General features: G+C 40.5%; 1 protein-coding gene across 4 annotated transcripts in view; it reads right to left on the minus strand.

Moving 5' to 3' along the window:
- The window catches only part of LOC130147724 (uncharacterized), a 65,594-nt gene extending 43,421 nt beyond the window's left edge, over nt 1-22,173 (minus strand). For 2 of the 4 annotated variants that reach the window (XR_008821312.1, XM_056335324.1), the window contains exons 1-10: nt 21,975-22,173; nt 21,610-21,710; nt 21,170-21,239; nt 20,241-20,371; nt 18,423-18,511; nt 15,701-15,800; nt 14,309-14,352; nt 13,078-13,155; nt 2,458-2,654; nt 175-239 (exon numbers count right to left, since the gene is read on the minus strand). Coding sequence is in view for 3 of the 4 variants with exons in the window: in XM_056335324.1 (XP_056191299.1) it covers nt 175-239; nt 2,458-2,654; nt 13,078-13,155; nt 14,309-14,352; nt 15,701-15,800; nt 18,423-18,511; nt 20,241-20,371; nt 21,170-21,239; nt 21,610-21,710; nt 21,975-22,140 (1,041 nt within the window). In the remaining variant the exon portion in view is untranslated. The remainder of the gene's footprint in view (nt 1-174; nt 240-2,457; nt 2,655-13,077; nt 13,156-14,308; nt 14,353-15,700; nt 15,801-18,422; nt 18,512-20,240; nt 20,372-21,169; nt 21,240-21,609; nt 21,711-21,974) is intronic. The other 2 variants (XM_056335313.1, XM_056335303.1) reach the window with 1 other exon arrangement.
- Nucleotides 22,174-23,712: the final 1,539 nt, after the last annotated feature.

Consider the following 23,712-nt stretch of genomic DNA (forward strand, 5'->3'; position numbering starts at 1 on the left):
ACATGGTTTTATGTATCAAAGTTTGTCTCCCCCACCTTCTTTTACTCCTGGAGAAGGGAGGATGACAATTTCAGTGACAACAGTTTTTGGCAAAAACTATTTAATATTTTCTCCAAAATACAAGATTTTTTTGAAATCAAAAATACCTTACAACTTCACAGAAAGAGATAATACCTTATAAAACGTTGAAGGAGGCGATCCTTTTGCTCCATGAACTTTCACTGCCCCACCGTCAAAACCTGTAGTAATTAAAAAAAAAAAAAAAATCAGTATTTAAGCTTCTTCAACGTAACTTCAAAGACATTCTTTTGTGATACATATTAATCAAATGCACTTAATTAAAAAGCAAAGCATTGATAGCTATACTGCCACAGAAGAGAGAACCCTTCATGCAACAGTCCTCCCCTGCCTTAGAAACACGAACAGCAAATGAGCCTTTTAACAGAATGCTTGAAATGTTTATTCCTGTACTTAAAAAAAATAAATATATCTTAAGGCAGAAAGCAGCCTTAGGACTTCAGACCCAATAGTTATTTCCCACTTAACAGCCATTTATTGCACACACGCACACAGAGCACACAATTCACTGCAGCTGCCTTTGTAGACTGCAGTCCACTTGGTAAAGAAACAAAACAAGGCAGATGAGAAAAGAGCAAAAGCTTATTTGCTGGTAGCTTAGTAAGTGAAGGGATAATTTCACTTTAGCCTTCTTGTCAGTATTAGGAATACTAACGCCAAAAAGAAACTGGAGAAAATTGCTGTCATGGCATCACATTCAGGCTTGAACAGGAGAAAATCAATAGGTGCGGTGAAAATTAGAGTGCAGGATCAGCACCTTATGACAGCCAGCCAGCAGTACTGGAGCTCACCTGCACCTAACCTCTGCTTGCAAATATTTAGGAAGCAGTTCAAAGCTTTAAACAAATACTCTAAGAGATCAAATCAGAACGTATCTGAAAAAGTGAATGTGACTAGCAGAAATGTTACGTATCACTCAAATAACATCACTCTCTCCACAAGACTGGCATCAGGTTAATGTAACTCTCTCGATACAGAGTAATATCCCTACAGTCAGGGTGAAGATCTGGAAGAGTTTCGTGTTCCAGGTGAAGGAGTAACACAAACTAAAACCCCCACAAAACAAAATGCATAGTATTCATTGACAAAAAGAAAACAGAAGCACCTCTCAGTTCAAACACTGCAAGTAATCCAGCAGGACAATAAAATCAGCAATGTAAACAGAAAAAAATAGATAGCTTGCCTGTTTTTACTGGGGTACGTGTCAAAGCACTTCAAACTAAAAATATTTAAGAAATCTGCCCATTTTCCATCTGTTGTATTTCTAAGAAGGCTAACTGAAAGTTCATGTGAAAGTTCATTTTAAGTTCAAACATGTCATATCGGGTCATTTGCAAGCTAAAAGTTCATAGGAAGGTTAGAGTGTCTTTTTTTTTTTTGTAAAAAAAGACTGGTGGCTAAGAGCAGCAAGCTGGCCTTATCGGACTGCCATTTGGTTATGTTGCATGTGCAAAAGGTTCACTGCACAACTTTACAGTGCCTTTATTATTGAAGCAAAATATTTTTGACACTACAGTGTTTTGAGTTTTATCACAGTAAGTTTTTAATTTGAGATTTCAATTGTCTTAAGTTTTAGAGAGACACTCGTCATACTGTCACAGCTAAGTTCTATTAGAATGAAAAAGGACATATAATACGGATGCTGTAAAAACCAAACTTCAAATGACTGTTGTTCAAATGATTTTTTTTTTCAAGCGGTCTTATCCAACCTACAGATCTTCAAATCTGTTAAGCCTAAGTCTTTTTGTCTGTTTTGCTTTCAAAACTAAATCCAGAACATACATTATCCTCATCTTTAGTCTACTGGCTGTTGAGATTTTTGAGGCTAGCAAATGGACTTTTTCAAACAGAGATGGTCTGTTGGAAACCCAGTACCTAAGCATGCTTCTACCATTAAGCTGATCCACCCAAATGTCTAAGAAAAACACCATTACCAAGCAGTGCTTTGAAAGACACAGCTTTCCACTGTTACTAACATTTCAAATGCCATATAAGACAACATGTACAAAACATACTTTTTTTTTTTTGAGCAAAGAAACTGACCTGCAGTTTAAAAAATTCCGAGATCATAGTGGAGCTGTCTCAATGTTGCTCACACAGAATACATAGTTTAAAGACTTGGTAGGTGCAAGGCATTCATTTAGAAGTAAAGCAAAAGGAGCAGCGATCAAAGATGTGAGTTAGTCAGCCAGGAAGATAAATAAGAGTATGGTTAAAATTTCTAAAGGCATTTCTAGCAAAAGTCCTCGAAAAAGTCAGTTTGGTATAGTATCATACTCCAAGGAACTGATTTAACAAGAAATACACAGAGAAAACATGTAAATTAAAGTAACTGCTTTAGCTCGATAAACCAGTTCACTGACATGTAAGGGGACTAACCTGGAATTTCAGTGATGGAAACTTCGGAAAAGTCACATGTGACATCTGGTAAAAGATAGTGCTGAGGATTGCCCAATTCATACACCAACTGCTCAGCTACAGTGCCAAACGATACTAGTCCCCCTGTGTCTGGTGGTTTGGAAAGAATAAAGTCTCCTTCAGAGGAACATTCTACAATGGGAAAGCCTATGTTGTGCCTAGAATATGAAAAACATTGAAAAACCTCTATAAATACATAGGGAAAGTGACAAGAAAAATTAGTAACAACATACCAGAATTTTATGGTAACGGCTAATTAAATAAAACTGATCAAGAGTTGTAACATATCTGGTCGTTTCTGCAGAAACACAAGAAAAAGCACTGAACAAACGGATCAAAATAGTAAGAGGATGCATTTTCTTGCCTGGCAAAGGAGTGCAGATGTAACAATAGATACCAACAGCGAACAGGTAGAAAAGGGGAAAGGAATGGAGAAGGACACTAACAGAAATGGTTAAAATAACAAGAAGCCAAAAGAATTAGAGGACTACGGCTAAAGAAGTAAATTCAGAAGAAAAACCATCATTGCTAATTCTACTCTAGTTGGGCTACAACGCCACACACAAGACAAAAGGTGAAGACATGTAAATACATCCTGCACTCTGGATTTGTAAAAAGATAGCCAAAGCACGAAGAACAGACTGTTCACACCTATTAAGGACAATTTCACATGCTAGTAACAAACTATAGACAGACATTACCAGAAAACAAAGATACATGAAAGTTAAGATTTCCAGGCCAGAACAGTAATAAAAGACCAAATGAATAGAGAACTATGAGGCATAGCAAAAAAGAAAAGTAGTAAACCAGAAAATTATAGACATGTTTGTAAATGAAAATATTTGACATTCTCACAAGAGTTACATAGAGAAAGTGACCAAGTACCTCTTATTGAGAGAGGCATACGCTGGTCATTACAGTAGCAGGGCAGAATTTTCAAGGTTACAAGGACAAAAACTGGATCTCTTTTCCCAGCTAAAACGCTTTTATTTTATTTACAGAGAATTTGAGCAAAAGTAGTAACAATAAAAAAAATCAGAAAGTACTTGAAAATTACAGCAGAGCATTAATATTCTTCTTAAAAGGCTACGTGGCTCACTCCGCTCTCACAGGAAGATGGAAATTTGTACAAGTAATGTGTCCCAGAGACACAGAATGAATTAAGGAGACACAGCCCCTTGCAAAAGCAAAACTGTTCTAAAAAGGTCCTAATGATGAAAGGTGGTGAACATCACCATTCTAATTAAAGTCAATGACCTTCAGGTCCTTTGTACATACTTAAAATCAGTCCATTCCTGAAAATAATTAATTTTGGGTGCTAATGGCAACAATGTGCTGAACATACAACTCAATTGGTTATCAGCAAAGGTTAGATGAGCATAGTTTGTGTAACATAAATCCACAAAGTTTCGAAGGAAGTAAGCAAAGAAACCAGTGAACTTTTAAGTGACATTTGTAAAAGTTCATGGGAGTTTGAGCAGATTCCTTATCATTGGGGAGCTTCAAACATAACCCTGTTATTTAAAACAAGGATTAAGAGACAAGCTCTGTTACCAGAGATCAGCAACTAATACTGACAACATACACAACTTAAGAAGTACGGTAGCTGTAGGACACCTAGAAAAGTCCATGTCAAATCAGTAAGGATTATACTTCATAATATACCAGTTGGTCCTTGAAACCATTTAAACTGCTAAACAGATAAAAGGAAACAAAAAACCCTATCCTGGTGAATACATAGAATTGAATGGAATCAACAATTTTTTATAGAAGTTATCGTGGGGTTTTTTTGAGGGGAAGAGAAGGGAGAAAAGATGGCAGTAAGAAGTATGTAATTCAACATTTTATTAAAGCATGACATGGAAAAAAACCACCACCCAAAAAACCTTTTCAATTCTTGGTCTTGCACATTAATGCAGGGTAACGGACTAACACAGACAATTATCCCAATTTTACAGATAAGGAAACACCACAACCCGCCCAGCGTCACACAGCAGGACCAGTGACTGAACAAATTAAGAAACTTTTACCCTTTTGGTGCCACTTTTTGGAGCCAGGGTTTGTGTGCTCTGACCCTCCCACTCGTCTGTCTCGTCCCAAGGCAACAGCACCATGTGCATTGCTAGCAGGCTCACTGCAGCTTATTCAATCACCCACCCCTAAGTGAAATCACCTTCACATCAAGACAGACTACGAAGTGCAGCCTATCCCACCGGAGGGACAACTGGCATCCTTGCTGCAGCCCACTGTGATCATCAGCAGCACATGCAACTCTGACACCACGTTCCTGCACCCAGCCCCAGGGATCTTTGTTTTGAAGGACAAAGGGGTAAACCATAGACACTCAACTTTCTACTACGCACCACTGAGTCTGCTAACATCGATTAAACCTGTTTGCCCAGCTCCACTCTCAAAAGACCCAAATCATTCAAACCCAAAATCTAACAACAATTGGACCAATTATGGAAGACAGCGGATAAACAGTATCAGCATAAACAACACTTACTCAGGTCCCTTAGTACGCAGAAGGAAGGACAGACACTGATTTTCCTGTTATCTTAAAGCTAAAGTCAGAGGATCTTTATGGTGCAATTTTTTACACTGCCAAGTAGCTGGAAGGAGGCCATACAGGTACAAATACATTTTCTGGAACAGCTTCTAAATACCCTCTTAAGGTCGAGGCATATTTGCTATATAAAAAAAGACACTCAGCTGGTACCACTTGCAGCAAAGCATTGACCCAAAGCTTGCAAGAAAACTGTATGAAGAAGACATGTAACACAAAAAAACCCAAACACCTGTTACCCACCCACCCTCCCCAAAAAAAACCAACCCACTAACCACCACAAAACTGAACAAAGAACAAAGGGGAAAGCCAAAAGTCTTCCTAAGAAGACACTAGCATGTCCTAGCAAGCCAAGACTTTTTAGCCATGTTTAAACCATCCTGAGATCCACAACCCAGAAAGAAGTTGAATGAAAAGAACACCACCATCAGTGACTTACTCTTTGGTCATCTCTTTCACTTCTCATCTGTTTCAACAGTTAACAAAGGTATCAAGGAAGACTTTTTGCCTTCATCCGAGATAAGCGTGAGGGCTGTTTCCTTCTCAAAGTACACCACCACCCAAGGAACCTTCCTGAATGCTCACTTAGTTGCATAAGATGTGTGTTCTCCCAAGTCACGCCAGCTCTGAAAGCCTCCCTCACTTTTTAACAATTCAAATCAATTCAGAATAATTTCTATTGGAAGACCTTTAAGATGAAGGTCAACTGTACATATGCAAGGAATTGAGCAAGAAGCTGCTGCATTCCACCTGTATTGTAACTGGTTGACTGCGAAAGTACATACATCCTATATACTACCTCGTAACAGATATATATATGTTAATAACCTACATTAACATATGCATGCTTAAGAGAAAAATTTGTTTTTTATATTGCTAGAAGTTGTTACTTAAAACTAATTTTCAGCTTGGAAACAAACTGGGACTAAGTCACTCGTGTGGCACTATTCAGTCAAGTGACAGCTACTTAACCTGGGTATTAGAGCTCACTAGTAGCAGTAACTACCTGGATGCAATATTCTAGTACATACCACAGGTACGATGAACACAGCATCTCCCCGATCAGCACTTCTATTTGCCCAATTCATGGCTGCCCACCATAACGACCTCGGGTCTGCAACACACCAACTTCATGCTGGCCATAATCCACAGCCAAATAGTAACTTTGTACAGTGCAGCAAGGGAGTTAAACCACAGAACTATGAACTTCAGCAGCAACTACAGCCACGGCATCCAATGCGGCACAGTGGCCAAGTAGCACCATTCAGTAATAAAAGAATTGCATCGATTTAGCAATAAAAATCCCCTAGTAGGATGGGGCAATATTAAGCAATGTGAACAATTCAGAAAGGAAACTACTGAAATGAAATTAAATTATATGACTATTTTTAATTAATAGAATACAATACTGAAAATAAATATGAAATACTACTTTAAAACATTTCAAGCAATTCTTTTAACACAGAATTACAACACAGAAGAGACCTACATCAGTTTGTGACAGGAGATAACTACTATTCTTTTATACAAAATGTCTGGTTTTGGTTGCATGTTTGGTATTTAACAATTAAACAAATTATTTGCATTAGTAAAGCAGAGCACTGAATAAATCCCAATAAATCCAAGATTAAATCTCAGAAAGTGCCTCCAAGTTGGGGCTAGGGGAGGAGTTACCATTTAAAGCAGGTCCTCACTGACTACAGCACAGGGGTAATGAAATTCCCAAACTGGTTTTGCTGCTGCAGCCACCTTCTCACCAGCCACCTACAGCTGCTCCCCTACCCTGACAGAAACCAGGGCTCTGAAATTGAGTCTCCTGTCAGTTTTCTGCAGATCAATTTTTACCACGTAAAATGCTGGTTCTTCTTCAGTTTTTGGCTCTCAGACATGGTACAGTTTATGGGCATGTCACAGGTAATGTCTAAGCAGAGGTCTCCTCTCCGTCTGCTCTGGGACAATGCACTAGTCAACCTCTGTGTGGCTATGAAGACACCCTTCCTTCTTGTTTTGCCACACATCTTACGCCATTTGCATTTTAAAAAAAAGAAAAAAAAAAGTAAAACCTGTGAACTGGGTCTTGTTTGGCTCAGGGAGAAAGACACTGCCTGAGATAAAATGGTATTTCTTCTCTCCTAAGGTGCCAAACTCCTCAAGTACCTCATTCTGGCCACTACTGGCAGACTGAGGAGACTACTGACAACAAAAGATGGGAAAATTAGCATAGTACATTTACTTGCACGGAAAGCTGCTGCAAGAAAGAAAACAACCCCCAAAAAAGCCACAGAAATGCATGTGACATGGAAGTGAACCCGGGTCCAAGTAGGCTGTGGTATGAACTTTTAGCTTTACAGCTAACGCAGCTTCCTGGGATGTGACCCATGAGTGTCACACTGAGGAGAGTTCCAAGCCAAGCTTCCCGACTCCCTGGGCATGTATCTCAACTGCAATGCTATTGCAAAACACAGAAACTGCTACCACTTCCACAGTCTTTTTAGAACCAATTCAGCCCTCCTAACATGTGTCAGACCTGTAAGTTTGTGCTGATCGTGCAAGGTATACGCATCTTTACATGTAGGTACCAACAGATTTCCTAACTTCTGCTGCAATTCCAATTTCAGTGATGCAATTAATGTTTTGCTTATCTCCTCGGACTATAGGGCATTTCAGAGTATGCATTTTATGTGAACTCTTAAGACCTAGGCAATTTCAGGCTAATCAGACAGGCTGCCTGCTGTTTTTTGCTGCCTGCTGGTTTTTGCTGCCTGGAATAGATGGTGCTACAGAAAAAAAAGGCACTCCACAATGCTGGTTGGGACTCGCATACTGGATTCTGTTCCAAGTCCCAAATTAAGCAATCTGGATCCAGCCCTTAAGAGACTACAACTATTGACTTACCCTTTTGGTCATCCCAGGCCAGAGGATTATGCAGTCTCAACCATTGCACACTCTTGGCTTAGGGCAAAATGTCAGTGTTTATCATCTCCTCAAAATGATTACTCTACTGATCAGCATTAGTTTATTCTCTCCTGCATTTCAAAACAAAACAAAACAACGTACTAATCACCCATTAGCACTAAATAATAGTAAGAGACAGCGATGTCTGGTGTTAAATTAACTACAGAGCTGTGCATTATCAATACAGTTCTGATATCACAGTTCATCTTCAAACATTGCATGAATTTCCTATTGAGTGCTGTGCACTAGACAGTGAATAGGGAGCAGTGATGTATTATCACTTCCTCTGACCATCTGCTGACATGTATTACTACACAAATAACACAGAAGTAGTGAATGCCTTTTTTGATGTTATTTACTTAGAATCAGTCATTTAAGAACACACATTAGTTTTCTACAAACCGTGAACTAGTGGTTTCTTGCATTTTCTCTGCTAAACATCTGCGTCCACACAAGAGGTGAGTCAAGCAGCCTTCCTCTTACTGCGAAAGTAAACAGCATCTATCCCATCTGTCTGCCCATTTTCATGAAAACTGGACAAAACTTTACAGCTTCAAGATTCCTACCTTTAAGTCAAATACATTAAGGAGATACACCCAGCACAATTAAAGAAATCCCGGTGCCTTAGATCAGCCAACAGAAATCAGCTAAGCCAAGCTTCTATCAACTGAAGTAACTCGAGAGTCACGAGCTGGAACATGCACTTTACTTGTTTTACACTAAAAACTTACTTTACCGAGACAACAAAGACAAAGAAAGAATAGATTAGACTTTAACAGCTAACCATTCAATAGCCACAATCTACACACATGAACATTCCTGAGCCTTAAAGCACTCTTGCAGGGGAACCAAGCTCCTAGAAGTGGTCTGCATCAAGCACCTCAAGAAAATTAAAAACCAAACAACCAAAACCAAACCAACCTAAAAAACTATGTGAGATGAATGAAGTGGGTCCAATCCAGTACCTCAGTACTCAGACACATAACAACATATGCACGGAATGTGAGATCTGACTCTGACTTGCCCGGCTTTACTTAAAAGTGCTCGTTTACACGGTTAATTATTTTTGATTATGTATAAGCAATAGACAGATAAGGTGTGTAAGCCTAAAGCTTGGCAAATTCTTCTTTTTTTGTTTACAGGTTCAAAAAAACCTTGTCCTTCTTAGCAGTACACTTACACCCTTTTCAGCAGCCAGACAGAAGGGCAACCCACACTACTGTTCCTAGGGAGAAAAACACCTCAAAGACAGTAAAAAAAAAACAACCACCACCAAGTCTAATTATAACCAAATCGACCTTCTGCAATAAGATGCGAGGAAAAGAGAGATTGCCATCTAGTGTTTAGTCACCAGGGACAGCATAAATGCTGCGACAGGCTTCCGTAAACTCTAGCCTGAAGGTCCAGTACAGGCTTGCAGAACTGAATGGTGAGTGGTCTCAGCTGCAGAAACGCACTCATGGCAGCGGGAAATTCGTACCTGAAAGGCACTTTAATGACAAACACAGAGATTTGACCTGGCTTCTTCCTCCCACATTTACTGCCTTTGCTGGCCTGGTCTAGATTTAACATGATGATCACAGACACTATGATTTACTGAGATTGAAGTTACACACACTTATCTTCAGGAGACAGCTGAAAACATAGCTTTTCCTAAATTAGGAAAAAATCATTAATACACTATAGACAACTAACCTCTGTAAATTCTGCCAGAGCTCTGCTGACCTATTGGCAATATAAGCAATGCTAGTGGCAGCAGGTATTGCATGTTTTGGTTGCTACTGAAATAATGAATCATCACATTATTTTTGTGCATTATTATACAATGCATCATCAGCATGAATTGAAAACAGATTTAGACTGTCTAAATACAAGAACTTCATGTCATCAAGTTGCTTTAACTTAAGGAGTCAGTTTACTACTAAGCTATCAAATAGAACATGCATTTTTCTGCAGCCTAAAAGCTTTTGTAATATTCCTCCCTCATGCATTTGGGACTAAATATAGTAAAAAACCTATCAGGGGGCGGGGACACCACCTGCAAGGCTCTCTAAGAATCTCCTCCCCTCCTTCCTTTCTTCCCCCTGTATCCTAAATGGGTATGCTAGACCACAAGTCCACTTTAGTCAGTCTTTTACTCTGCCTCTCTACATGAAAAATTAAAGCTCACACGTTATTTTGGTTTTGACTACTTTTAGTAGTTTATCATACAAGCTGACATGTAATATGTTCAATAATTTCACCAATTAAATGCCTAAAACTTTCCAAATTGGCAAACAAAACCACTAGTCTATGATTAATTCTTTATAGACTTAACCTAAAGGTAAACAAATTACTTTACATTAGCACAAATACCTCCATGCATGGTTCAGAATTGTGCACGCGGCTGTATGAGGACAAGGCAGAAGAGCAGCACTGGGTGCAATTCAAGACAGCACCAGTCCCTTCCAAGCCACAAGACGACTATGATTTTAGACAAGTCACATGACTTTTACATGTACACAAACATGAGTATTAGCTATGTACATATGCAATGTATGTATATCTGTCTGTAAAATTAGCTACTCTCACTCCAGTAGCTCATAGCTTAACACACTCAAGCTTCCCTTTTTTTAAAACCAGACTGCCATTTCTCACAGCAAAGTCCTTAAAAATAATTACCAAGCATTTTAGTAAGAAAAGTAATATTCTGGTTTTTTCTTTCACTCTTTTATAAAGCGAGGCCTTTCAGAGTCACAGTTACAGGAGAATCTAAGACCTTTCATGATACAGCACAATAAAATCAACAGGAGATACATCAAGAGTAAGATTACCAGTTATAAATTTCAAAACTGAACAGTGTCCTGTTACTATATACCCCTCATCTGACTTCCTATTGAACACAACAGTGAAGAACACATGTAGTTTGCTCAGGGCTAGTAGCCTTCCAATAGGTGAAAAGAAACATCTGACCCCATTTCTGTCGACGCCCTGTGTGCCTTCACCTGTAAATCAGCAGTTTTCAGGAACTCAGAAAAGCAGAATACATCTTTCAGGATGACACTCCGGATCACAGTCACTACAAGGAGGAGAAAAAAGCTTGGCAGCCCCGGGAACTAGGTCTGGAGAGCACCTCTCAGGATGCAGGGCACAGTGCCCTGCTGACTCATCCACCTGGACCACAGGCTGCCCCCAGCAGCCTCCTTGCCAGGGTCAACCTGGGAGCAGGAACGCAGCTGATGGAAGCCACCCTTCCCTCCTGCATCTCTCCCACCACTCTTCAGCCCTCCCCTTCATCACATAAAGGAACTTTTGCAGAAAAGTATTAGCCAACCCTTCTGTATGCCCATGCTTATGATGGGTGGCCTCATTCTGCAAACCGGGGACCCGTCCTGTGACCCGCACTCACACCAAGGGGCCGTAACCAGCAAGTGTGTTGCTGTCTCCTGAAACATGCACAAAAGAAAGTCAACAAAAGTAATAGGGGGATGTTCCAGCCCTGAAATAACATAGAAAGAGAAAGCCTAGAAAGTTTAAGGTGACTTACGGGCACTGTCTTCTCCACACCCCTGGAGGTACAGGGCACAATCTACTCTGTAACTGATGTCCACATGGGGAAGCAACTTGGAAACCTCTGACCCTCTGATACTAGGCACAAACATTCAAGCAGACCAAATTACCAGTGTCATTCATTTGCACCTTTCAACTTAATGATACCCTACAGGAAAGGAAAATTCAAATTAAAAATTGAGGCTATTAATATATCTTTGAAAATGGTAAGGGAACAAGATTAAGACCAATAGGAGGCCCCTAATTTTGGCATACTTCTGACTCGTGCCCTTTAAATCATTGTAATACCCTGTTCAAATTCAAACATAAGTAGTTTTTTTTTTTTTTTACGAGGGTGTTAGTGCTCCTGCTGCATCAAAAGCCATATTACATTTTACGATTCCTAGATATGAGAATATTCATTCCCAAATTAGAAGGCCTTCTTGCCAGATGATCGTAACGCAGATGACAAAATAACGTTACATTGACATAAGCTATGATTAACCTTTCTGATACAGCACAGAACAAGATTCCTTCCTCTCATCCCAAGGCAAATAGGAATCAACTGCAGCCAGAATTGCCCACCCTATGCAAAGCACATTCCCTGACTACTTTTAAACTACCCTTAAAAGTAAGTTGGTCAAAAGGCGGCTATAATAGTCCTTCCTTGATAGGCAGACGGATCTACCTATGTGAAAGTCTTATTCAGTAGGTCTGAACACAAGACACACATGTAACTTTTTGAAAGGACTGCCAGCTCAACGCATTTATGAGATAGATCATAGAGCAGGAAAGGACTGTGCCATACATTCATCCCTGCCTTCCTCTCTCCCTTCCCATTGGATTGCATTCCTCTCTCCCCTCCCTTTGGATTGCATTCCTCTCTCCCCTTCTCCCTCCTTTTCATTGTAACTGTTGTTATTATTATTCTTATTATGGTTCTTTTATTTTATGACGTTTATTAAAATGTTATTATCTCAATCCTCAAGTTTTACATTCCTGTCCAATTCTCCTCCCCACGCCTCTGGGTAAGGGGAGAGTGAGTGAGTGGCTACATGGCACTAATTATCAGCTGGGGTTAAACCACGATTCTACCAAAAAAAAAATAAAAAAAATTGTGACTGAACAGTAGGTAACTCTGATTTAACTAAGACTGACGAAACAGCATCCAAAATATGCACATTGTCTTTTCCATTACAATCATACATGAAAACCAGCAGCAAATCTTTCCAAAAAGCAGATGATGAAAAAGGAAACAGAAAAAAATATCTAAAAAGAAAAAAAAAAGGCCAAAATTTTTTTCAAACCATCTGCTTCTCAAGTTAACAAAGCAAGTCCCCAACTGACCAGAAAGGAAAACTGCAACAGGGAGAACAGATCACAGAAGAGTAACATTACAGTGGAAAAATATCAAGAGGCCCATACTGCCTCCCTCAAAAGAGTAAAGTAGAAGCAGTTTTCACAACACAGATGGTAGGAAATTTCATCTTTGGCCCACTGTAAACATACATGCTGATGTCACAATTACCTACCAGTCGGGTACCGCATGCCAGTCAGTGAATATTCCACCTGTACACTGAGCACCACATTCAATGAGATGACCTGCAAGGCTGGGAAGATAGCATTCAAGTAGTTAAATATTCTGTAAAATTAAGTTTCACATATCCAACTTTAAAATAGAAAAGTACAATGGAAATAAAGCTATGTAACAGAAAATGCTATTTTTCCTCTATAGGCATCTAATGTATTTGTAAATTTCACATTAAACATAATAAGGGATTCTGAAAGATGAGTATAAGAGTTAAAAGAACTAACTTTTACATGAAGAAACAAATTAATTTCCTGAAAAAAAGAGAACACCTGAGAGATTATCTAACACCATGAACCAAGTTTCATTGGTCATTTAGTAAGTCTTGACCTAAGTGCAGTATTTTAGCAGTTTGCACTGTGTGGAACTGAATATGCAAACCCCATTTTTAAATCAAGAGATATAACATCTCACTTCCAATGTGAAGGACAGAATGTGTTACGATTATGTATTATGATTTTCAAGTCTTTGATTGTGAAAACCCATAAAACACTCAACAGAATTACAGGGTAGATCCTTATCTCCACGTTTATTCTCAAGCAACAGGAGGTCCAAGCAGACTACTACTAGGTGTACTCAGGTCACCCTAGTAAGCATTCATTTTTATGGACTTCAATGCAGTCAGGTGATGCAGAATGTTAAATTAGGTGACAGAATCTTACCCTATGCCTTCAGCATCAGATCCCTAACCGTAGGACTTACAACTAGGGTTTGCACGTGGTAGTACTGACACTGCGCTTCTGCAAAACCATACAAGGATGCTGACCTCTGACTGAATCTCCTTCTGTGCATCCTTGAGGGTAAGACCTGCTGCCATCTCAACTATCAACAGTGATGGCCAAACAGAAAGAGCTGCATATCCCCGGTCTGTACTGTAAGATTTCACCTCTTGACACAAAATGACAGGAAGAGAAAGTTAAGCTGTTAAATAAAATCATTCACACTCCTTTCCTCATTTTGTTACTTCAAGTTGGTTCCAGAATGAAGTTTCTATCATTTCAATTCCAAATGAGAGTATTAAGCAAGCCTTAAAGAAGAACCCAAAACCTAACAGAAACATTCAAATAAATTAATTCAATAATAAAATGCAAAATCACGAAATGCTTAAAGAGTTCTGTTACCCTGACATTATGATATGAAATACAAATTTACCCATTTCTTCTTATATCATTTACCTTCCCGCAGCTAGCAAGTCAAATTCATCCCTATTCCAGCCAAACTAGAAGAAAATACAAATACGTTAAATACATAAAAATTCCATACAGTACAGAAAAGTGCACATTATACGTTCACTGCTTTGAGTAATAACGCATTGGATATATTTTTCCTTAACTGCAGAAATCTAAAGAACAATTACTGGCAGACACTGTATGTGGATTTGAGTTGCTATACAGTAAACTAGTAAAAGTGCTCTGATGTATTTCAGTTTTCCTCTTATCAATACACGCAAACAAATATAAGTTCTCCAAGTCACACCCCTCTTCAAAAAACCTGGAAGTGCTATATCCATGTTATCCAAAATTTGCATAAAAATCTAGCATCTATTTTGTGTCATGTAAACAAACCGCTATCTTTTTCCAACTTTTGAAAATTATCAGTTCCTGGAGTACCACCAGTCATCCTTAAGATCTGGGAGTATGCTTTCTGTTTAAACTAGAACATATTTTCCCCCCCCAAGTCCAACACAGTGCAAGCAATATATTCCTTGTTTCTTATTTAGAACTTAGCACAAATCTCCCTAAAACCTTTCAGTAAAGCCTCTCTGCAGTCATTCATACAGACTGGCAACTATTTTGAAAATTTAAACAGCTAGGAATAAAACAGCAAGTCATAATGGCACTTATAAATGGGAAAATTTAATTCTGTATTAGACTATAATATACATGAAGTCAGAAAAGTATGAAGTTTTAGAAAGGATGTTCGTAATTGGACACTAACACATACCCTCTTTTTTTTTAAAAAAAATACACACCAAAAGAAAGCTTACATATTTCACAGTGTGTGGTCATTCACAAAAATGTATAACCTATTCAAAATACTTCAGAAAACCACATATCCTGCTTGTACACCTTGTTGAAAATCAAGGAATTTGAGAAATGTTGCAATGAAACTCAAAGAAAAACTGCTTACCCATTGAAAAAGACCAGTGGTTTAGACCCCCTCATGTGCATCCCCCCCCCCCCCCCCGCCCCCGGCAAAACCAAAGGGAGCTCTACTATCGCCACCTTGTGGTAAAGAAAAATATACCTGTTTCTTAAATTTTAAATTTTCTTGTATTTTAAAAAGGTAGGGGGCGGAAGGAGTGGCGAAACATGGTAAGGCTTCCTTAATTTCACCAAAACGCCTTCCAGCTTCATGGTACACAAGTTTGTAAATATCCCTGCTATACGTTTAGGAGAAGTGAAAGCTGGCAATTTTTCATGCATGCAAGGACAAAAATAATAAAAATGCTCATTATTTTTTATGTAGTATCTACATTTTTGTAAGGAACAAAAATTGTCTGACAATGAATACCGAATATTCATTCACATAGGTTCATTATCATATGGAAATTAACTTGTACTTACAGAATGAATGAGTGGTCCTAATACAATCCCACTGTCAACACATCTACCTGTCACAACAATATCGGCGCCAAGGTCGAGAGCCCTGCTTATTGGTCTTGCACTGAAGAACACAAAACACAACAGTAAGTACTTTTCACAGCATCATTAAAAAAAAATCAGTTCTTGCTACACCCAGGATAAAAATCACTTAAAAATCCCATAGGAAATAATATCAACTTTAACAACCAGTTTGTCATTTTGTATATACAACAAGAATATTTTAAAAAGCAATCATCACAACACCCGTTCATATTTGGGTATCCAAATGACATAATTGAAACACTTGTCTTGATACTCATAGAAACCGTCTTGGCCACAATACGCAGAGGGTCACTTCTGTTACCAGTAACAGAAAATAATAAGTGTTTTTCAGAGATTCATTACTCTTGTTTCGTTTGTAGATGAGTGTATAAAGACCAACATTCTTCACAGAGAAAGCTTAGGGACACTGCCCTCCAATTTAAAACCTTTCAGGTCAATTTATGTGGTTTTAGAACTTCCAGCATCAACCAACTTCAAGAGGAGCACTGTGCAGTCATTATTTTCAAAGCAATAGATTTTTCAGATTTGGTCAGTTTAAGAGTCTGCCCAGTCCAAATTAGTTCGGCTTGAAAAGATTCACCCTGGTGAACCACTCAAGCTCTGACCAGAGGGCATGGCTCCCGGCTTCTAAACCCATGCTGTGTGCTGGATCCTTTTATTCTTCTTGAAATAGGCAGTGTGAGAACACAAGCCATGTAAACAACGTGTCTTGAAAAACAAAACCAAGAGCAGTGGTTTTCTAGTTTCTATAGACCTAGCCCTGTTTTTGTCTGAGGCAAGTTAGAAGACACAAAGTTCTCTTTGCAATGTAAACATAAAATATACATATGTGGGTCGTTCCCCCCCCAGTGCTACATGAACCAAAGGATAGTAGCTAGAACAACAAGCAAATAGACAGAAACATTTTACACCTCTGGGCATAGCGTCGAGTAACAAGTGATGAGTAAAAAGCATAAATGGGGTTTCTGCATACATACAGGGCACTGATAGAAAAACTGTTTAATGACCTTTAAAAAACCAGTAAAGTCATTCGGCACTTGCAAACACACATGAGTTCAGTCCACAGAACTAACAGCCCAAATCAGGAAGGACAGAAGAAATTCAGTATTGATACCCCAGTGCACATTTTTCAGATGGAGTTTACACCTTTGAAGCAAGAATCAAACTGCAAACATCAATTTAGGGAATTAAAAGTAAACTGTCTACAGAACTTGCAGATTTTACCCAATACACTCCAATGTTGACTTGTTTTACAAGTATATATCAATTTATCATTTGCTTCATAAATAAGCATCCACTGCTGATGTTGCCAAATAACTCACAAAAAATGACTAATTTTAGAAATTGATAATAGCATCACATTTCAATGCAACTAAGATTAAGGGGCCCATAAAGAAATACCACTTTTATCAGAAAACCAAGAGACTGCTGTTCTAGCATCTGTTAATGAAGCTGAGACAGATGTAACAGATTTTTAAAATGTCTCATACTAGGCTGCTTTTGTCCTCTCTGCTTTGATATGCATTGCTTTAATTCATGAATCACCAGAATGGCAATGAACACTTTCTCATAATTACAAATCTTGAATGTTATTTCTTAGATTTCATCTACAGTTAAACTCATGGTCTGCAAATGTTGCAAGTCAAAATTCAACAAACAGAAAATCCAGCAACAACAGAAAACACTAAAAAGGAATTTAAAAAGACTCGTTTATTAAAGGCTCTTACTGTACAGATGAAAAAAAAAAAAAAAAAAAAAAGACATGCTGTGTTAGGTACAGCCATACCCTGCTACCTGTCAGTGATGCATTTTTGGAAAGTGCAATGAGAATGATAAAAGAGAGAGCACAGTAGTTTTCCCATAAAGATTTGTATAAGAAAGGGGGGAACTGTGCTCACGGGCTTTAGAGAAACACTGAACAGGAATACAGGAGGGATGGTATGTACAACACTGAGAAAGGAAAAGCAAAACCAGGATCACTGGGATCACCAACTGAAAGAGACGCTGGCTTTTGGTAACACCTGACTACTTTCCCATTTCTCAGTCCTGCCCCTTTGAGCGACCTGATTGACATTGATTCATCTGCAGAAGTTCATAGTGACAATGAAAATGTGACTCTTCACAAACAGGCCGCTAGAACACTTGCATTTAAAGATTTCATGGGAGGCTTTTGGTATCATAAAGGAGATCTTTCAAAACTGTGATCTGTCCTGGAAAGCCAGCCTGACACACAATTCAGTGCAGCCTAATGGAACCTCCTACAGTGCGCAGAGCATGTCCCAGTACTCAGGTGCACTCCTCTAGTGACAACACCCTAAACAACTGCTCCACACAGCAACAGGATACTCCAAATATGAAAAAGTATTTTTACTATTGTTATAATTAAACTAGAACTATTTTGGCTTGAACTAAAACCTGAGGATTCACAGAAGATTTAATGCTAAGGAGTCACAACTGGCAAGGTTCTACATTGAAAGTTTATTTACAAGTTACAAACAATTTTTTTTTCTGGTTGCCCGAGTAACACAAAGGTGAATCTCACAAACCAGGTGGTTCTACTTGCAAAACAAAACAATTTCATGTTGTCAATGTGTTAAAATTATTTTTTGCATAATAAAACCAACTTGCTCAAATAACTCACCCAAGATACACATTCATGCTATGAACACTCTCTGGAAATGGTTTGCCACTCTCTGTATCAGTGATACCAGCTCCTTTGAGGTTCTCTTTCTGTTAGAAAAGAAACAAAACACCAAATCTGTAAGCATTTTGTAGTATCTACTGTAAGCCTTTTATTAGTATCAAACAATAGATACACCTCATAGCAACTCTAAGCAACGTAGAATCATTAGTTAGCACCAATACAAACCAGTTGAATGGCTAAAAGCCCTTCATACACTTTTAACCATAGTTTTCCAGCACACAAAAAGAGTTAGTCAGTCTTTAAAGAATGCTAGGTCAGCCACAGATTATCAACTACAGTGCACTGACATATTCCCTAGGCTTTTAAACTGTCTTTAATTGCTGTAAGATTGGATAAATCAAACCCTACGGAGAGAAATGTGTCTGCCATAATGGCAGTGGTGGAGTGGCCAGAAAATAAGGATAATTCTGCGGTTCCAGGTGATATCTAAAATACTTTGTGTTCCCAGTGAGATACAGTGAGGGGGGGTGGGGGGTGGGAAGGTGGTTTTGACCATTAATTAGCAGCTTGGGAAACCAGTGGATCCAGATGCTAGTGACTGCATAGACTCAATGTCTAGTACTAGCTACAGGGCAGGGATCTATAGTGTGGGGAAAAAACCCAACATCTTCCACTTTGAATTTATTTAATATTCTGTGTTAGGGATTGTAATCCTCCAAACCACAAATAACATATCCTAGCATTATTTATGATGTTTGGTATCAACAGTAAAAGTTTTCTGTAAAAGCTGTCTGGTTTTGATTCCTGGAAGTTACGTACTGACAACAGCATAGAAAATAATCTATTTCAGATCAGAAACATCCAAGCCAAGCTTAAACAATGACTATTTCACTGTCGGACCAGTGATGAAATTCTGGACCACTGATGCTAAAGTAATTTCAGTACGGCAAAAGTTTCTCGAAAGGAAGTCCAAGCACTGCACGTAATTTGCAAATAAAGAATCTTACTTGACCATCTTCCACATTCAATAGCATGCAAGGAGTAAAAAGCCTACACAGATAAATAATTTTCCAAGTTACAGGCAGAGATTTAACCATAGCGCAAACCCATCCCCTCCTAACTACTACCAGTATATAAACTGTTTTCACAGTATCTTTTCAGGCACAGCCAACACTTTTTTGCAGAACCTGACTTCATACATAAAGCATCATCCTTTAAATTAAAAAAGCCATGTATCTCATCTTTCTCTTTTTTTTTTTAACATTAAAACTTTGAACCTCCTACTTAACATAACCTTACTGGCCATAAACTAATCATATAAAACCAGAAAACAAGTACTGGTAAACAAAATTACAGGAAATGCCTGTAAACTACTAAAAACAGCTGGAAGAGAGGAACATTTGAACACGTGGCAACTACACCACATTTAAATTTAAGATTTTTAAAATTCAGGTTTATTTAGTTTAGACAGAAACAATAAGTAACAGCACATCCTAGCTTATCCTGAAGAGCAAGCAGACCTTAGATTGCATTCACAGTTTGCTTCGAAAAGATAAACAGCAGATCTACAGCCTTATAAAAAACACAGTCCCATCACACACCAAACACAAGAGATGCCAGGAATTGTTTTCATGCATCAAAAAAAAAAAGAAAGAAAGAAAAGCATCTTAAAAATGTTGCTTCTAACAGAAGGCTTCTGCATAAAAATACACAAAGTAAGTTCCTATACCAGTAGGACAGTAAATGCCACCTTCACGCTATATAGATTAAAATAATTTCCACCATGCTACTAAGCCTTAAGACAAAGTAAAATACCTCACTCATTAGGTCATCTCCAGCAACAACAGCTATTTTCAAATCAACATCTGCCTTCTTTGCCACCTCCCCAAGGGCAGCTGCACAAGCAAGTGGATTAATTCCACCAGCATTACTGATGACACGAACACCTGAACAAAAAAGACAAATTAAGTTCAGCAGCAGCAACAATCACTTATATATATATAAGAAAGGTATCATCTTTGCAAGGTGTCAGACATCTAATCAAGTAAAGTACTAAACTCATGTTAAAATATGAACCTCATTTAATCTGTGAAAGGATCAGAATAAGCCAAAGCAAAATTGTTTACAGAAAAAGAATTGTTACAGATACTTCTCATCTTTCTTTTACATGTGGAAGGAGAAAGGGACCGAACAGACATACATGATAAGGCAGAGAGACTGTATCAGGACAACTCCTACAGGAACAGTATTTGACAGCAGTCACTCAAGCATCCATGCTCTCCAAACAACTGGATTTCAGCAGAAATATGCATCTGTCTCTATAGATTCCAGACCGCAAAGTATTGAGTACTTAGAAGTAATTCCCTTTCACCTCTCAAAATAAGAAACCTGTGAAGCTATGTTAATGTAAACAGAAAAACGATCAAATAAGCGATATTCTAAAGCTATATGGGATTGTTGAAAAACTTCCAGATTGCCTTGAAAAAGTCCAGCTCTCATGTTTTAACAAAGATGTGCAAAGTGATGCTCCATTCACAAATTCAAGCTACAATAATAAATACACAGGGATACACATACATAAAACCTGATTTAAATGTCACCATCAGAGCTGCACTTCACACCTATTACAATGGGATTTGTGCTGATGCTGGGGGAAAAGCAGTTGTTTACAGTAACAGAAGCCCCACAAAACATATCAGAGCAGCTAACTTCATTAACACACAAACACATGCAGACTGGCATACCTTTCCTGTGAATATCTTTTATATAGGGAGCCATGGCAGCGGAGACAAAATCCGGAGTGTAACCCAAACCCTGAAATAATTAAAAGCTGTAACCGTTCATTACACTTCAGTCAATGCTACCCCCTTGCTTAGTTAACCAAGACGAAGGAAGAACAAGGAGCACTCAAAGGGTTTGGATAACGCTATTAGAAACGGACGTGAAGGGTCTGACTAGAGGAAACAATATATAAAATCGAATAAATACGTGCGAGTAAAAAAAAAAATGCAAAAACACCCCCACAGCCTGACACGTCTGAGAGAGACTTAAGGAGTCCTGAAGAGACGGTGGGGGCGGGAGAGCTGGGGGCCGCCGCCCCGCCTCGGCCCCGCCTCGGCCCCGCCCCCGCCCGCCTCGGCCCCGCCCCCACCCAGCCCGGCCTCGGCTGCCGACGGCTACTTACGGGAGACCGGGCTTTGGCAGCCGTCAGCAATGACATGGTGATCTCGGAGAGATAATCGAAGACGAGGAAATCCAGCTTCCCTCCGTACAGCAGCTGCGGCACTGCCGGGGCAGGGAAGACCGCGCCGTTAGCACCGCGGCACCCCCGTCCAGCCCGGCCGCAGCCGCGGGGCAGGGCTGAGCCGAGCCGGGCCGTCCCGCCCCTGCCATTGCCGCTTACGCAACGGAGCCGTTCGCGGCGCCGGCAGCAGCCGCCGCCCGCCCCGCCAGGCCTCGATACCCCAGCGACCGCGACCGCCGCCCGGCCGGGTCTCCCCGCCGCCCCCACGGGCAGCCGCCGCCGCCGGCCCCGCGCCGCACGCCTACCTGCGGTGGCCGTGTCCCCCCAGAAGCCCGAGGCGCAGCCGATGCGCACCGCGGCGCCCGCCGGGGGCTCGCAACCGGTGCTGCGCCACCGGCCCCGGCGGGCCGGGCGGGCGGCGGCCCCCAGCAGCCGCGGCCCCCGGAGCCCCAGCAGCGCGGCCCAGCTCATGGTGGCGGCGGGCGGGCTCGTGGGCGCCGCCCCTGGCTGAGGCCCGGGCCCGCCCCGTCCCGCCCCGCCCGCGGCAGCTGCGGGGGGGCCGGGGAGCGGGGGCTGGGAAGCGCGGGCTGGCGGGGGGAGATGGCCGCGGGTGGCCGGGGCGGGGGGAGGCTCGCTGGGGCCGGCCGGCCCGCCTTGGTCCGCACGTAGTGCCGGGCAGCGGCACTAGGGCTGTGACGGCCCCGCGGCGGGACGTGCCGACACAGGGCGCCCGGCTGGGTTCGGCCTTGGTGCTGGCCCAGCCGCGGGTGTGCGGCTGCCGCGGCCCTGAGGGGCCGGCACGGGCTCCCCGGGCCGCCTGAAAGGTGGGAGCCCTCCTCAGGGCTGTGGGGACGTCAAATGCGTGTGAGGTGGTCTGGTTCTGAAAGTTTGGTGAAACTGTTTCCTCCTCCTCCTCCCCTAAATAAAACAGGTGTTTATTAAAAAGCAAGGCCTGCTGTGGGAGTAGGTGTCTGGGTTGTGACAGGGAGTGTTTCTCAGGTCCCCGGCTGAGGTAAATGTCGCCACACCGGCAAATTCCTTGGTGTGTAAGGTGGCAAAATCAAAATTTCACAATCCTGCAGCCTGCGTTGGAGGTCCGTGGAGGTCTCCACAGGGTGCTGGTCACGTCCAGGTGCTGCCTACAGAAGATCCACATCCTTCGCCTGATGTGACAAGGGCTGTGACTGAATCAGTCTTGTATGCATCCCATGCAGCAGCCACCGGGGCTCCCTTAACACGTGTACGCTTTGATTCTGAGTGGGTTTGAATTTTCTCTTGCAAATCAAGAAATGCTACAATTTGCAAGCACACTGAGAAACACAACGTTCAGTGCAACGTAAGCATATGACGAGAGGTTTTACTGATGTAAAAAGTAGCCATGTTCAAAATATGTAAGTACTTTTGAAAATGATTGAGAAAGTGTCCAGTTAGACTAATTTCTAATTACAGTTAGAAATATTGCAGCTGAGAGAGGATAGAAAATAGTCATGCTGTGATCTTAGATTTTGCTGCTTTATTTAGGGAGGTGCAATGTTTTCCTACTGCAAAAAGGCCATAAAGCACCATCCCCTCAGTGCCTAATAAGTGATGAACAATTACTGTCCTAAGTTATTAAACAGGCAGAACCAAGGGGGTCACAGAGAAGGGAAAGCTGTTTCCCTACATATGGAGAGGACTTAACTTGGGATTATTAAATTGTTGGAGTATTTAATTATTGCATTGAAAGCTTGCAGGTTTTAAGTCCCTATAAACTAGTAAACATCCAAATAATCACAGTGGGAAAGAAAACCACATTATATATTCATAGCTGACTCCAGATTAGCTTTGTCCTAAATATGTACTTATTGTAGCTCCGTAAAGTAAACTTTGAAACAAGAACCAGAAAGACCACTGTCTGGTACAAAATACACAGCTAATTAGTATAGCCATAGAGGCAAATGCTTTCTGTAATGAAATTTTAAAGTGTTTTCCACGTGTGTTTCAATATGGAATACATTGCAGTACCATTCCAATATACTGTAACATAGCAGGAAGCATGGCTAA

This window comes from Falco biarmicus, chromosome 1 (assembly GCF_023638135.1).
Source record: "Falco biarmicus isolate bFalBia1 chromosome 1, bFalBia1.pri, whole genome shotgun sequence".
In the NCBI taxonomy this organism is placed as follows: domain Eukaryota; kingdom Metazoa; phylum Chordata; class Aves; order Falconiformes; family Falconidae; genus Falco; species Falco biarmicus.